Source organism: Aspergillus neoniger (genome assembly GCF_003184625.1).
Source record: "Aspergillus neoniger CBS 115656 unplaced genomic scaffold BO87scaffold_4, whole genome shotgun sequence".
NCBI classification, from domain to species: Eukaryota; Fungi; Ascomycota; class Eurotiomycetes; order Eurotiales; family Aspergillaceae; genus Aspergillus; species Aspergillus neoniger.
In genome coordinates, this window is record NW_020291132.1 from 507269 (window position 1) to 522983 (window position 15715).

Sequence of the window (15715 nt, forward strand, 5' to 3'; positions counted from 1 at the left end):
CAAAACCAAACACAGAATCCCAAACCCAGAACTCCAAGAACGCCACCCATAAGACCCGTAGATAGCTACCAGATAGTATAAAACTAAACAAACTCAACCTCCACCCCCTGAATCCTCACCTCCGCGGCATACATACACCTCCTACTATCCCCCTCCTTACAAAACCCATGAAATAGCATACGATCCCCACAGCCACAAACCGTCCCACCGCCAGGCGAAACCAACCCCCAATCCCCAGATTTAACCAACTGCTTACCCGTCTTCGTATACGGGCCCGTAATCTCCGTCGCCGTCGCCCACCGCACATCATACTTCTCATCCGTATAGCAATGCGTCGAGTAAAACAAAAAGTACGTATCCCCATGGAGAATCAAATTCGGTGCTTCGACTAACGGCCCATCGCTATCATCGCGGTCTAGGATCTGCACTGCGTCGCCGACGGGCGTGAACCCGTCCGTGTCTACCTTTTGTAACAGGATAGGCGTGGGTTTCAACGGTGCAATCCCGTTGTTGCAGTCCCCGCCGTTGCCGATGCTGTTGCCGTCGACTTTGAATACCACGTACCGCGTGCCGTCTTTGTCGAGGAAGCCGGACGCGTCGATGCTGCCCCCTTGGTCCAGACGGCAGGAGAGAGGGGTCGGGTTGGGGATGTAGGGCCCGCTGGGGTCCGTGGTGGTGGAGATGGCGGTGCCGATGCAGTGGTGGCGGAGATCGGATTGGGCTTCGCCGCTGTAGTAGAGGATGTATTTGCCGTCGTTCTGGGGGTGTATTTTTGTTAGTTGTGATGGAGAGGGGATGAGGGAGGGGGGTGGTTACGCGGCGGACTACGTCTGGGGCCCAGTGGTCGATTTGCGTCTCCCAGCCTGCTAGTGTGGGGAGGGCTTCTTTATCTAGGAGGGTCCATGTTTTGAAGTCTGTCGACTTGGCTACTTGTACCGTGCGGTTGTTGCCGTTCGTGCCGAAGGCGTACCAGGTGCCGTCGTCGGCTTGGACGAAGCCTGGGTCTGGGAAGTCCGTGTCTAGGGCTAGCCAGGGTCCGGTGGTGCGGAGGGTGATGGGGGAGGATAGTACGGGTGTGAGTAGGGCGAGGGTTAGGGCCCAGAGGGATGGTAGATGATGGGTCCACAGCATGGTGTCTTTGTTTGGGAAGGTAGGTATCGAAGAATGGAATATGTTAAGTAGTGTTGCTGTAAGGAGTTTGCAGACCCGGCTGGGGGCTGCTTCTGTTATATTCAGGTGCGATGGAAGAGATGTATATGCAATGCTACTATACACTGGGATGCTTCGCCGTTGCTTTATATCTGAGCGTTGAGAGCAGGGCAGTAAGCAGGGCCCACCCGTGCTGATGACCGCTTGCAATGATCGATGAGGTGCTATTCCCCATTCTGTACAAAAGCATCGATCCTTTGATGCCCAGCGTTGCGGGAGAAATCTGGTCTGCTGGTCTGGGGACGGGATAGATACATCGCCCAGCTGGAATTGGCTAAGGGCAGGTGCTAGCATGGACTCAAAGTGCGTCTATATGCATAGTCGGAATTTAGTGGGTCGTCCAGGTAAGCTAGCGGACAATATTGTATCGACTTGGCGTCAGGACTGATGTGGCAAGTGAATGCTCTCATCGTTTTTTATGCAAGTGCCGCAAGACTGCCTCTGGATTCACCAGCGAACAGATGTCATTGAACTTGCCCCCGGTCACTAGGACAGAGCATTTAGAATTCGAGAGATGACTCGCTTTGACAGGCAGTCCATAGTAACATGTTCCACCCAACCGGGCGAATGCGATATATCGGTTGGCATTGGATGTGACGGAAACAGTAGTAGCTTGGCCAGTTGCCTCGGTGCAGCAGCAACTATTGGGCCGTTGATAATTCTACTAGCTTCATTAGTCTTGATTTGATCATCTGGGGTTGGACCCACTTCATGGAGTAATTATGCTGAGATAAACCGTGATTAACCTAGTCGATTCTTCCAGGAACATTGGAAGAAGAGTCGGATGAGGCGGAGACGCAAGGGCAGCACTGATCATCAAGGGGTGAGAGTATGATCATGCCACCGACCTTGGAGTAGACTGTTGTGCTTCAAGCAGGCTGACACAATTTCCCGTGGGTTTTTCTAAACGACTGCATAATTCTCCCTGGTCTGGTCTTACAGCATAATGCATGGCTGCGGCCCCTCATCACCATGACTCAATCTTCCTGTTCCTGGGAGGGACGTGGAGTCAGCTATTGGCTTCAGCCGCTCCCGAAGTTATTCCCATAGATCGAAATTTTGGGACACGGCATCCCAAACCTTGTACAAGATCTCTTTCATGGCCGATTACTCAAGGTCAAAATCCATATCCGGCGGCGTTAGCACAAGTGCAATTTCTGTCTTCATGTTAACCAGTCAATTGGTGTAGTATCACACCCTTCCCCATCTCCTTTCTCCAATTTTCTGTCAAATGCATGGCACATGGGAGTTGTTTGGTGATGCATGACCCATCTTTTCTCCCGTTCGCTCACCTACCTCATGCCGAGTAACCCATCGACTGGACTTGCCCAGAAGACACCAGACACATGGCAGAGGAGAACTGACTGCCGTATGAGTTATCTGGTGCCCTTTGTTGGTTGTCCGCCAAGCCTGGGTAGGTTTCTTAGCCGGGAGGGCATACACCGGGTGCTCTTTCAAGTCCCAACCTTAACGGCCTGGCTGGTCTCAACGTAGCACCCCAACTTTCATCCTTCACATGCGACGTGTAGAAACCTCATCAGGCCAAGGGCTTAGCGATTCCATGTACTGCTCTGTACTGGGCTTTCCAGAAGTCACAGATACGATGGCAACCGCGCTGCGCCTCATCCCTTGCCTGAGGAAAGTTGTTACCTTCGACCGCTTATTCCGGCAAAAGGCACCCTAATAATGCTCCACGAGATTATCAAAAATGATCTGCCTCATTTAAGGCAATAGTTTCTTTCCATGATTTCCATGATGTACAAGAAAATCAACTTAGTCGGTGAACAGTCGACGGTCGGCATTCCACTGATTGGTCCAAGGCTTGAGCCTCTTGGGCCCTTGAGACCCGATGTACAGGGAGATCTGCAGGGCTACCTCGTGTTCCCATCAGGTGAACAAGTGGGCCTCGTGAGATCCTACCTTGTTACCGAATCCTAGAAATTTCACCTCGACTTACCCCGCACGTATTACCCGATTGAAGGAATTTATCACGAAACGGCTCTCAGATCCCGGGAGGGGCGTGATAGTAGGAAACTATATCCCTCACTAACTCTTCGTGGAAGTTGTGGGGAAGCCCGATTAGTGCTAGTAAAGGTCTTTCTTCATGTACGATGACTTCAAAAGCTCGACATCGGGTAGTGTGCAATTTACTCCAGATAATAGAGGGCCAGTGAGAGGTGAGATTCTGCGGGTAGTCTCGGATACGAAGACGCCAGTCGTGCTTGAGATTCCTCCTCGAACCGGAGTTGCCGTGATTTTTGATGCAGGAGAAGAGTCGGGCAGATGGATCCCATTGAGGGTTTTGTTGGGTTGACATGCGGGATGATGCCATAGGATGGAGTGAAGAAGGTGAAGATGGCAGAAGATTGGAGTTGTGATGGTCAGCTGCGCCTAGCCCCTTTTCAGCTACAGAGGGAGTATTTGCAGATTCGCCCACAATAATCCAGCTCCTTGTATAATGATAATAATGATAGCACATTTCACACATATTGCCATTTTTGTCATAATCAACCATCCATGTCTTTCTCATAATTCATAAACGGTAAGAATCATAATTATTACACCCGCCAACGCCATAACATGCACAAAGAACAGAAATCTAGAACCCTGTAAGAACCCAACTTTCAAATGGAACACCACGAGGCTCCCTGCCATTCTCCTGCGTATACAAGACGGGCTCGAACTCGCACGACGCAGCATACTGTCGAACCAATTGCCTCCAATAGCACGACTCCGCAGCAGGTGTCAAATACCGATCCCGAAACGTCTTCACCGAATTCTCCGCAATGCGTTGCGCAGTCTCCGGATGATCGATAAGAAACTCCATCTTCTGATCAAGGTCCGAAAAGTCGCGCTCGACCTCGACGTAATTCGCCTCCGGCCCTGATGCAATGAGCGCAGCATGATGTGCCTCGCGCCAGACCAGCTTATGCGAGACCACCACGGAGCGACAATTCAGTAGATACTTTCCGCGGCCTGAGAAGCTGCGTCCTTCTGCATGGACCAGGAACATATATTGGCAGTAATCCTCCATTGGGAGGAGATTGAACCGGACATCATTTTCATCGTCCCAGTCAATCACCCGGATGCTTGCCCAGCTCCTGCCCTGCGCTGCCTTCAACAGCTTTCCCCGGACTTCGGGGTTCGTAGCAACACTACCTCTCCAGGCGAGCTGCTTTTTCTTATCCTGGAAGGGTAGACCTGGGATGAACTTTCCATCCAGGGTTACTTCACCATCGTCGATTGCAGCAATGCGGCGGCGAATATCTTTGTAAGTGCCAATGTTGACTTCCGGCCATGACCAATATCCAAAGTCGGGCATTAACCAGACATTCTCCTGCTCATCCCGTTTGGAATAAGACCAGACTGGCCCCTCCTGAGTGCTATAATCCTCCGTCGTCAGGACGAATTCAATGTCTGGTAGACTGCTTCGGTCTGAAAACGAGGCAAGTGCACGATGAAGCGCATGAAGAGTGGCTTTCCCGCGCGTAAATGTTGCGGGCATCGCGCCAAAATCTACAACATACAGCTATATCGCATCAAGTCATTGTTAGAAGACACATCAACCATTGAAGATGATCCAGGTTCCAGCACACACCTCACCATGATGAATGATGCCCCGTACCATTCCATCCTCCACTTGCAGACTATCCACCTCCTTGAACGTAATGCGATGGCCCTCCCTCAGCGATGCAGACTTGTTCAGCTCGACAAACAGCTTCGGAAATGCCAGTCGACATTGCTCATCCGAAAGCCCATGGTTGTCGCGATCGCGCTCGACCATAAACTCCCATGCTGTAGCGTTACCTGCTTCGGGTAATGAGGTATGCAAGCATGTCTGTGGGGTGGACTTGAGAGATGTCTTCAGAGCATATTTGGCGACGTCATTGGAGTATTGTGTGCCGAATATAAGGAATGTTGTTATGATGAGGGAGAGAACGGCCCCGGTGGCTATAAAGCGGAAGCTTGTCAATTGATTTTGTAGTAATTGCATTATTGCATATCTGTAGGTACCGCGGATTGGGTACCTATGTCTTGATCAGTGCATGTACTGTCGTCGACGGTAGTTCAACTTCGTTATCGGGCGGGATATCGAGGTGATCGTGAATCCACCGTCGCCATGGCAACGGAACGACTATAATATCAGTTCCAGCCTGTACTTTGCCTGGAAGACTCCAATCTGTTGCATTACCGAATACTCAGTTGTTGTTTCTATCGGATAGATAGTGAAAACCAGCCTATCAACATCCTCTGTGTTGGCTTTATAGGTGCGAAGGCGGGATTTGGGGTCGCGATCTTGCGAATGGCAATACCTGTCGTTCCGATGGCGGAAATGTCTATTTAGCTGGTATACTCAATACCTGAAGGTTGTGCAGAAGATGAGACGTCCGTTGGGGGCTTGAACTTGGATATTACTATTCCAGATGTCTATGTAGACTCTACCGGATCCATGCATATCACTCACATTAGTATAGAGCTTTCATTAAGAGTAGGGTATCTCGACTATCTATAATCATCATCATAACCCTCAAACCTGGACAAAGCTACAAAAAGAACACAAGAAATCTATACCTTACTCTCCTCAGCCTTCTCCTTCCTCTCCTTCCTTGTCTTCTCCGTCCGCTCCAACCAACCCCCAATCCCAGCAATTGCAGCCTCCGGATCATCCTTATAATTCAACAGGTACCCCTGCACCTCCGCAGCAGTGAACTCCCCAGCTGGAATACCAGCTGCGAAATTCTTTGCCAACCGGACAATCTTATCCGAAACAGGGGGCCGTTCCTCCGTTCCATCACCGAAGATCGTCTTCTTAACACCATTGGCTTTGCCGTCGTGGCTGGTAATAGCGTTCTTCCTCCTATTCGGAGACGCAGAGCGCAAATCACCCTCAAGCGTGGAATAAATGGACGAGAACAATTCCCGGATGTCTTGGGAGTGAGCGTACCCAAAAGTGATGGTCATGTCCACGCGGCCGGGACGGAGGAGCGCGGCATCGAGCTTCTCCGGATGATTCGTAGTCATGATGAGGATGCGGCCTTCGCTTGCTGCGACGCCATCGATTACGTTCAGTAGGCCGGAGAGGGTGATCCCCTTGTTATCGGGGGTCTCCTCGGAGGGCTTCTTGTCTGAGGACGAGCCAGCGGGAGTGTTGGCAGCAGTGTTGGGCGCAGCGGCAGGGTTGGCATTGGCGTTGTTGGGGTCGTTCTTGTTCTTGTCGTCTTGGGTGCTGTTGGCCGCGCGCTTGGAGGTCATGCCGGCGCAGTCGATGTCTTCCAGGAGGACGATGCAGCGGCGAGGGAGGTCTTGGAATAGAGACATTAGGTCGTCTTCGTCTAGACTCTTGGAGCTCAGGTTCAGCAGGTATAGAGGGAGGCCGAGAAGTCCTGATGCTGCAAAGCAGAGACTGGTCTTTCCTGTTCCGGGAGGGCCGTGGAGGAGGTACCCCCGACGATAGGGGATACCTCTGTTGGAGTACCATCTTCTCGTGCGGGGGTGGAGGTATTCCTTGATGTCTTTGATGAACGATTGTTTCTGGTCCTGGTCTAGCACGACGGTGGAGAGAGGTCTGGGGTGGCGTGCCATGCAGCGGACCCAGTCAGTGTACCCGCCATTCTTCTGGCCGCGGTAAATAACTGTGCTGTTTCCGTCTCTGGCTACCCATGCCCTCTGAGCTTCCGCGAGGAGTTCCTTCAGGATAGTGGGGTCACGACCGAAACATGAGATGAACAGTCGCTCAGGCACGTATCGCATGTAGGAGATGGTGTTGTTGTTTTCCTCTTTGGCACGAGTGAAGGTAAGAAGACGACCACGGAACCAGAAGTAATGGCTTCCTTCGGCTGGGGTAAAGCGGAGGCGCTTGAACTTGTCTCGTGCAACGGTCTTGGCCCAGTAGTCGTCGAAGTCGGAGACGACATTGCCGTTCTCGTCGTATTCATCTTCATCATCCAGGTCACCCTCGTCGTCGGAGTCGTAGTACCGTGCGCCGCTGGAGATCTTGGTGCTAGCTACGAACTGAGTGGACTTTTTCGTAGAAGGGTGTTGTGCCATCCAGAACATCAGGTAGTTGTACACTTCATCCTCGAGGCGGATCTCAGCAGTTGAAACACAATACTCGGTTAATAGCTCATGTGAGCGGAAGAACACATATCGCAACGAAGCAACAAAAGCCACAGCCGTCAAAATCATGGGAATATATTGGGAGAGGTCGATGTGTAAATATGATATTAGAAACCGGGATATGAAGGAGTATCCCGGAATGAACATATCCAGCATCGCACTGTCAGAAGGACCCATATACTGTGAAGAAGATGTTGCGTTCATGACTGGCGTGTTGTTGATGGTGTTGCTGAGAAAAGCGCTTGAAGCCATGATGAGGGTTTCGTAACTGTAGGGTATTGATATATAGAGAAATCCAGCAATGCTAACAATGCCGTGGGCGCGGAGTTGACCTTGGAAATAAGTGATCTTTAGCGGCAAAAAACAACAATATGCAATTATCCGGCAGCTCTATAAGAGGAAAATGGAAATTAACGCTGAAGGAAAGTTGCAATCAATTGGCATGAAAGGCTCCTATTGTCGAGAATGAGCTCTTCTTTTATAGTTCTATCCCAGCCATGATGCGCCAGGCAGGAAGGCTGACAAACCGTGGCATCGTCGGGTTGGTAGGCATCCATCTGCGCCGAGCGGTAGGACCAGGATCTAGAGCGAGCCTCTGACCCATCGTGTAGGCCAATGTGTAACTGACGAACGGCGCCCAACGAAGGAAGTGACGGGCGCAGTGGAATGCGCAGCTGACGGGGAGCCACTTGAGTCATAGTCCGAAGCAGGCGGGCGCCAATCCCGGCAACACAGCCGGCGATCGTGTGGATTCTTCCTTTTCAGCCGCATCCCCATCTTCCTCGAGGCATCTCCCTGCGAACCAATAATGCCTCTCTTGTATTCAATCCTAGTCTGTAAAAATTCAAATGTGGGTATCTTGATTATGACGTATTAATGGGCCCATTATGGCCCCCCGTCCTAAGAAAAAGCCGCGCCTCGCAAAAACAACCAACAGTAAGACCACCAGAAAACCAACAAGCAAAGAAAACAATGTCACAGCCACTCGTTCTATGTCTATGATCACGATCCGGTGAAATTGTCTTTCACGGTGTCGAATATGTCGGTCGCCCACTCCTTCGCTTCCTGGAGTTTGTCCCAAAGAGTCCCCCACCAGGTAGGACCCTTCTCATCCTCACTTTCCGGGTCAGGCTCGGGCTGAGCTTCAGGCGCTGTTTCCGTCGGGGACGCAGAAGAGGAAATCTCTGCCGACGGCATCATCGTTGGCGTCATAGTGGCGGTCGTGCTAGAAACAGGAGGATCTGGAACACTGGCCAGCGTGGGCGTGTCTTCGTCAGAGTGAAGGCCTATCGTCTTGAGAGGCAGACGCATGGTCCCATTGTTCGGGTGGGCGGTGATGCCGAGTGAGTCGCAAATTATGTTGTACACATTGATGTTTTCTACCTTGGTTAGCTAAAATCCAACTCCGCCCGACAAAGGGTCGGGGATGACTCACGAAATGCTTCCAAGCGACTATTTGGTTCATGGGGGAATGCGGGTCCCCTGGCGATAAAAATTGCCCGCATCAAGGGGTGCTCGTGGTCATATCCATGAATGCCTCTGGGGTGATAGACCTCCCCATTCTCCAGGGCCTTCTGGGCATCAAAGTCGGCACGCTCGACGACTGCCCATCCTGTCTTTGGAATTACCCACAGAGGGGCGATGCGATCGTTGTTTTGAAAGTGATAGCGTTCAGGCATGCCCTCACGTGTGTAGATCTCGACCGCATACGAATAGTTCGCGGCCACGCTCTCCAGCTGATCTTGGAGAACTTGGAGATCCTCTGGCCGTTTGGGACGCAGCCCGCGTAACGGCCAGCCGTCGATGCGCTGGACTAGATCAAGATCGACCAGGTCCTCCAACTGAACCAATCGCTCGGTCGCGGTTGTCGCCATGCCATGGTCGGAGACAATCACGATGTTCACGACATCCGTTAAATTGCGTGCTTCGATACCGGAGAATAAGCTGCCAAGCATGTCGTCCACCTTAGCGATTGTGTTGCGAGTTTCAGTGCTGTTGGGGCCATAGTTATGTCCATCTGCATCAACATTCGGGACATAGGCAGCGATAAACTGAGGCCTTTGGGGCGCAATGTCTGACTCCGCTTCTACTCCCGGCATATCCAACAGTCCCAAGATGCGTTCCACTTTCGAGGAAAGCTTTTCGGACCCGTTGTATTCGTCTAGGTAGGTTGGATCTACGCCTCCGATATGTGCCTCGGAGCCCGGCCACATATGAACAGCGGTCCGCACGCCCTGATTCTCGGCCGTCATCCAGAGGGGCTCCGCGTTCCACCATTTCGGCTGCATGCTGACGGACGGGTGGGTATAGTAGAACTCTTCCTGCAGCTCCGGGTCCCAGAAGGTATTTCCAACGATTCCGTGGCTCTCGGGATATAGTCCCGTAACAAGTGTAAAATGATTCGGGAAGGTCACGCTCGGGAAACTGGGTAGCATGTACTGCGGCGAGACGCCATTTGCAATGAATGAGCGGAGGGTTGGTGTCAAGCCACGAGTGAGAAAGTCCGCTCGGAAACCATCGAGAGAGATCAAGATCGTCGTGGGGGCGAACAACGCAGTGCCATTAGATAGAAGCTGCCTCGAGGAATGAGGGGCTCCATACTTTATAGATGCTTTATATGCGCCCAGTAAGAAGATGAGGAGAAGGATAAAGATAGCGGAGAATACGAGGGCGAGTCTGCGCCATGGAACGCGCCGTGGCTGGTTACCATAAATCAGTACCGGAGCTCCCGCAAAACCCATGAGAGGTAATTGTGTGACATCCATACCTGCATAAAAGCATATTCCTTGACCCGTGTGTCGAAGTCGGACGAAGAAGCGCTCAGGAGAGATTGCTCATCGTCCCGATGACCCTCTTCCATCTCGAACATTATCTCTCCGGATCCACGCGCCTTCTTGCGGCGCTCTCTGCGGGCCTCTCTTCGGGCCTGTTGGCGTTGTCTCCTGCGTTCCTGCTTTCCGATTCGAACACTACTACTGCTGGGGCTGAAGATGCGGCGAAGGCCATGAGTTGGACCGGTACGGGTGAGCAGTTTCTCTGTTTCTTCTTCCTCTTCCAGTACTGTGCGATCGTGCTCGGCAAGCTCTAATGTAGTGCGTGATCTCCGAAGAAACTCGTCGTCCTCCGAGTCAGAGTCCTGCTCTGACGGGGAACGTAGCGACTCGGCATCTTCGTCATAGTCGCCAGGAGACAGCAGGGCGGAGGTGGGAATGTTGCGTCGGAGAGGCATGGGTGACGGGTGGTGGCATGAGGCCGGAGTGCAGATGCACGGAGGAGGGACCGACCGACCTTAGAGCCGGTATGGCGACACGTATGAAGTGTTGGTAAGGGAAATAGTAAGGGTCTTGGGGGATGATAAAGGATGGCGGAATCATGGATTAATTGACCTCGAGGGGGCGGCGATCGGCGGATCTCCGGGCCGGTGCCGAATGAGAACCACTGGTCCAGTTCATGGCTGTCCTTCCCCCACACCCTGGATATGCTCGACTTTGTATAACTATCAAGACTAACATCTGAGTTGATGGAGATTTTTGTCCATGTATGAAAATTGATCTACATTCAATCTTGACGACCTCATATCCATCTGGTTCGAGAGATGTCTACATGTCGTCTACTCCTCGCCGCTCTGCCAAAGGGGGCCTGTGGATAGTGATCAGTGGCCTCCATACTTGAAGCTTCACACAGAAGTCAACCTTCAAGCATTGGCATCTGTCTTGAAAACAATTGGCTAATCTGAGTACTAAAGCTATCATATCTGGATTATGCCTCCCCTCCCCTGATGGGGTGACAGCTTGCACTTGAGAACCAGACAAAGAACAGAACTACAATGGAGCTATCGAGCATTCAGAGAGACAGACAAACAATGAAAGGCTAGCTAGCATAGGCAGGAGCCTTGAACGAGAACGCTATTATTGAAGAGACTCTAGTGCCTGTCTGTGGTTAAGTCCCAGCATTGGTAGTACTGAAAGCTGCAGTCGCAACCATGTTCCCAACAATCGACAACATGCGCTTTCAATGACTAACGTGACTAACGAAAGACGACCGAGTCACTGGTTGAGATACACCAAAATTTGCTAGATTGAACCACTGATCGATCGACATTTAGGTGTGAAACCTCCAGTGGCACATTGCTTGCGAAACATGCCACAGTCGAGACTGCAACGTGGTGAGGTTGACGTAGCAGCATCCTGGGGATGCTTCCGTCTATTGAGAGGTTGCTGCATCCTCATTGCACTTCCTAAATGCGTTCAAAGATACTGTTCTCTTCGCAGGGCTACAGATCGTCGAGGAATGGATCAACATTCCTCAGGTGGCTGATTCCGGCCACTCGACTTCCCTTTTAGGAAGCCCTGGGGTGGCAGTTTCAAGTCACATGACACTGGGAAGAGCCCCAATTGGATCTGCTACCAGCAGAAGTAGTTTATCTAGATCCGGGCACCTGTCAATGCTTTGGGTTGCAGCTGTGCTATTTTGAGATCCAATCTGTTCGATCTAGTCCGGAAGCAGTGCCTAGCTTCCCACGTTCGTTCCCACACTACGGCATCCGGATCCCTAAACTTCTTGCGATTCGTGGATAACACCATGAAGAAGCACCTGTGCCGGAGTTTAAACCGACTGTCAAGCAAAGATGGTAGTACCGGAACGGTACATCAAGGAAAGCTATAAAGAACCTCAAGATCCAGCTCGATCCGTCTGCGTTGTCATGCTTCATTCTCTACCTCCCAATCCTTCTTCTTGACGCTCAGTTTTGCTGCTTGTACCGCGATAGATCTCTTTCTTCTTCTTTCTCTCCCAGGTCTCTTCCATTCACAATGCGTTACTCAACCCACGTTGTGACCGCTCTGGCCTTCGCTGCCGGCACTGTCCACGCAGCCCAGTCCGCTAGTGAAGACGGCAAAGTGACAACAGTGACCGCTCAAAGTACCGTCGAAGCCACCGCTGTCGTCACCGCGGAGCCCAGCAGTGCTGCAACTGAATCCGCCGTTCAGCACCCCCCTCCCATTGCCGCATCCAGTGCCCCAGCTTCTGCCTCCTCCGAGACGAGCGTCCCAGTCATCAAGTCCAGCGCTACCGAGTCTCAGCCCGCTGTCACTGAATCCAGCGCTCCAGTAGCCACCAACACCGAGCCCGCCGCTGTTGGATCCAGCGCCCCGGCTACCCAGGCGATTGGCACCGCCGCTCAAACGAGCGTCCCGCTCATCAAGACCTCCGGAGGGGAGACACAGGCCGCTCAAACGAGCGCTCCAGCTGCTGCCAGCATCCCACCAGTACCGATCGAATCGAACCCCGCTGTGACCAGTGCTCCTCCTGCCAGCATTCCCCCGGCCGCTAGCGGCAACGCCAGCACCACTTCATCGCAGCGGTTCTCCAACTCGACTACCTCTTCAGGGTCCTTTTCTACCGGCACCTCTGGAGGTGGCGGTGGCGGCGGCGGCGGCGCTGCTACTGTTCCTGCTGCACCTACCTCCACGGGATTCATCTCATCCAGCTCTGGTGCCAAGATGGTTCTTCCCGGCCTTGCTCTTGTCGGAAGCATCGCCATGGGCTTGCTTGTCTTGGCTTAATTGGCACTGCTGCTGTCTTCTCTTCTGATTTTTCTTTCGATATCATGCATCACTAGACTGCTTGATGACAAGACGACTGCCCCCGAAACCAATACAGAAAAAAAAAAAAAAAGACAATACAGCGAAGTGGGGCAGACCTTTTTCTTTCACCCCCAGAAACTTTTATAAAAAGACTAATAATCATTGACGAGAAGTGGATCGCTTCGCTCACTTATGATACATCTATTTCTGGCTTGCTTGTTAATTCCAGGTGTTTGTCCTTCACAATACAAATAATATATACTATGCTCTTGTTGAATTCCGATATTGTACTCTGGATGAGAATACCAGATGGTCAATCTGTTGGATTTATCTTATAGAGGTATATACGGCGTTTTTTGTCATCATGTTTTCATATCTTACTTCGGTTTCTGGAGTACTCAGGTTTCATGGATTGTGTATTGGACTTTGGTGAAATTCATTCAATCCAATATGGACATGCATCCAGCAAAACAGTAGTCTGTCTCAAGATGTGCGGAAAATATATCATCTAAGTATTTTATTCATATCTCAGCATCTATATTATACTGCATGCATCTTAACATCTTCGAGTCATTACTCCCCATAATCAATACAACCATGCGTTTATGCAATCATCATTCAGAAAACAATCAAAAGTCAACATATCACTTTATCTTTTTCATCCTTCCAATTATCTCTCATCATCCATCCTACGAACTCGATACCCAATTCGCCCACTTACAAGAACACCCTCCACTCCCACCATCAACACCCCCATAATCCCCCGTCGCATCCGTCGACGAATTCCCATATAGGTCAAAGATCCCCGGGGCCGGATTAACTAGCGTGCCACCGTACGATCGATCCTCGAGCTGCAACTTGACTTCCGTCGAGTTGATCTGCTCGCCGCTCTCCATGCCGTAACAATAGACCATTTTCTTCATCGCGTCCCCACCATGGCGGTCTAGAGTTATGGTGACAGGGTAAGGGAAGGATCCGGGCCGGGTCCAGTCATTTGCGGAGGAAGGCGTGGTCGTTGCTGTAGCACTTGCGGTTGCTGTGGATGCTGATGCTGTGGACGTGGAGGTTGAGTTCTGCAGGAGGGTGTCGTTGGAGCGGGTCCAAATTTGGACGAGGAAGCGGGTCTGTGACCATGTGCAGCGGACGCGGGCGTCGGATTCGTTGGATCCGCCGTTTTGGTCATTGGCGTTTGTGTCGGTTGTGTTGCCGTCGAGGGGGGCGAGGGAGGAGAGGAAGATGGAGCGGTCGAAGTAGGTGTAGAAGCCGTAGTGTTCTGTGTTGAGGCCGCGATTGTAGAGACGGACTGGTTGGGAAGAGGGTAGTGGGTATAGGTCTGCGGCGGCGGCGGTTCCGTCGGAGTCTTCGTCTGGGGATGGGATTATTGTTGCGAGATTGGGGAAGGAGCTGTCGGAGGATCTTCGCGCCAGGCGAAGGGTGGATGTTGATGTTAGGGTGCTGGCGGAGAGGAAGGTCATGTAGAAGGGGGTTCCTTCGCCGGCGTAGGGGACGGTGTTATTGTCTGTTGTGTTGCCGAGGAAGGTCTGGTCTTTCATGCTTGGTGGGGATGGGGATGGGCTGTAGGGGTTGTCGGAGCTCCGCGAGGAGAGGGTCTTGCTGGATCTTGTGGCAATCGTGGTGCTGTTAGGGTAGGTACCGTTGCGGAATCGGATTTCCACACGGAAGTTCGGCTCGTTGGCGGCGTAGGGCTCGTTGGCGGATTGTTCCTCTGGTGGTAGAGCACAGCTCCAGAGAGTGGAAGGAGTTATGCATCCTGATTGCTGAACCTGAGGCTTTGGTCCGGCAATCGTTGCGATACCGGTGGGCATCGGTGGATAGCCGGTGAGATTGAGCCACTGTGACTCCACAGGAGTTGAGTCGCCTTTTCCTGTCAAGGTCATTACTAGGAGGAGGATGATCGCTATGATGATGAGGAAGGATGTGAGGATAGCCAGGTACCACCGACGTTTGACCTTCTTCTCCTTCTTGTCTTTCCTACCGAAACAGCCTTTCTTGTGAGACCGGTCACCACCACAACAGCAATAGCAGAACAACAAGCCAAACTTCTTTTTCTTCTTCTTCGTCTTGTCTTCTGTCTCTAACGTTTTCCGTCGTATCTCGATTATCTCTCTCTCTGTGGTGGTATGTGACACTTCCCCTCGTGAGAGTGGATGAGGCTCCATGCGATGTATAGAGGAGCTAGTGTAGTGAGAAGTAGATGTAGGCACTGGTGTAGAAGAGCTGTTGTGATTGGATGTGTATGCAGGCGCCGGAGCGGTATGCATGTCGGATAACGGGATTGATCCAGCCCTCTCGGTGGCTTGCCGAAGGCCAGGAGACGTAGGGTTCGGCGGCTGCGGCTCAGCCTGCTGTTCCTGAGGGAATGCTGGATGCTGGTGTCCATTTGGTGCTATGAGAATTGGCGATGGGACAGTAGCGGGATGGACATGAATACTCTGAGCTGGAGGCGCGGGTTGTGCAACCGGTTGGGGAGCTTGCACTATTATGGGTTGAATGGCTGGCTGGGGTGCTGGCTGAGGAGCTGGTTGGACCACTGGTTGAATGATTGACTGGAAGATCGGCCATGAAGTTTTCCTTTCATATTGACTGTCTGGAGGCGGTGCTAATTCTCCTGTCTCTCCTCCGGCATGCGGCGTTGGAAATGTTTCTTGAGGCAACCCCCGCGACACTTCATCAGATATGGGCTGATTTGGGGTGTTTCTAGGAGGTCCTCCAGCCGAAGGGTGCTCACTCGGAGGATGTTCGCTGGGAGGATGTTCGCTGGGAGGATGTTCGCTGGGAGGATG

At 52.0% G+C, this 15715-nt stretch overlaps 7 protein-coding genes across 7 annotated transcripts in view; 2 read left to right on the top strand and 5 right to left on the bottom strand.

Moving 5' to 3' along the window:
• Nucleotides 1-83: 83 nt before the first annotated feature.
• Nucleotides 84-1170, bottom strand: BO87DRAFT_412831 (glycoside hydrolase family 43 protein; the record flags this gene model as incomplete). The annotated part of the gene is made up of 2 exons (XM_025626526.1): nt 817-1170; nt 84-758 (listed from the first exon to the last, which is right to left on the bottom strand). Exons 1-2 carry the CDS (start codon nt 1129-1131, stop codon nt 84-86), a joined length of 990 nt encoding a protein of 329 aa, XP_025483679.1. The 5' UTR covers nt 1132-1170.
• Nucleotides 1171-2827: 1657 nt separating this feature from the next.
• On the top strand, nt 2828-3179 carry BO87DRAFT_163542 (uncharacterized protein). The gene has a single exon (XM_025618266.1). It carries the CDS (start codon nt 2953-2955, stop codon nt 3145-3147), a length of 195 nt encoding a protein of 64 aa, XP_025483680.1. The 5' UTR covers nt 2828-2952; the 3' UTR covers nt 3148-3179.
• A 538-nt stretch (nt 3180-3717) lies between these two features.
• BO87DRAFT_326531 (DUF821 domain protein) lies at nt 3718-5242 on the bottom strand. Its single transcript, XM_025620152.1, has 2 exons — nt 4808-5242; nt 3718-4738 (listed from the first exon to the last, which is right to left on the bottom strand). Exons 1-2 carry the CDS (start codon nt 5201-5203, stop codon nt 3809-3811), a joined length of 1326 nt encoding a protein of 441 aa, XP_025483681.1. The 5' UTR covers nt 5204-5242; the 3' UTR covers nt 3718-3808.
• A 353-nt stretch (nt 5243-5595) lies between these two features.
• Nucleotides 5596-7657, bottom strand: BO87DRAFT_163582 (BCS1 and AAA domain-containing protein). Its single transcript, XM_025618267.1, has 2 exons — nt 5787-7657; nt 5596-5648 (listed from the first exon to the last, which is right to left on the bottom strand). The coding sequence occupies exons 1-2, from the start codon at nt 7576-7578 to the stop codon at nt 5638-5640; spliced, it is 1803 nt and encodes a 600-aa protein (XP_025483682.1). The 5' UTR covers nt 7579-7657; the 3' UTR covers nt 5596-5637.
• A 634-nt stretch (nt 7658-8291) lies between these two features.
• BO87DRAFT_373093 (alkaline phosphatase family protein) lies at nt 8292-10660 on the bottom strand. The gene is made up of 3 exons (XM_025622449.1): nt 10094-10660; nt 8762-10025; nt 8292-8705 (listed from the first exon to the last, which is right to left on the bottom strand). The coding sequence occupies exons 1-3, from the start codon at nt 10553-10555 to the stop codon at nt 8329-8331; spliced, it is 2103 nt and encodes a 700-aa protein (XP_025483683.1). The 5' UTR covers nt 10556-10660; the 3' UTR covers nt 8292-8328.
• Nucleotides 10661-11890: 1230 nt separating this feature from the next.
• Nucleotides 11891-12890, top strand: BO87DRAFT_412834 (uncharacterized protein; the record flags this gene model as incomplete). The annotated part of the gene is made up of 1 exon (XM_025626527.1): nt 11891-12890. The coding sequence occupies exon 1, from the start codon at nt 12138-12140 to the stop codon at nt 12888-12890; it is 753 nt and encodes a 250-aa protein (XP_025483684.1). The 5' UTR covers nt 11891-12137.
• Nucleotides 12891-13594: 704 nt separating this feature from the next.
• Nucleotides 13595-15715, bottom strand: part of BO87DRAFT_373095 (uncharacterized protein) — a 4545-nt gene continuing 2424 nt past the window's right edge. The window contains exon 2 of the mRNA XM_025622450.1: nt 13595-15715. This exon is cut by the window's right edge and continues 1990 nt beyond it. Within this exon, the coding sequence (XP_025483685.1) occupies nt 13601-15715 (2115 nt within the window). The 3' untranslated portion in view covers nt 13595-13600.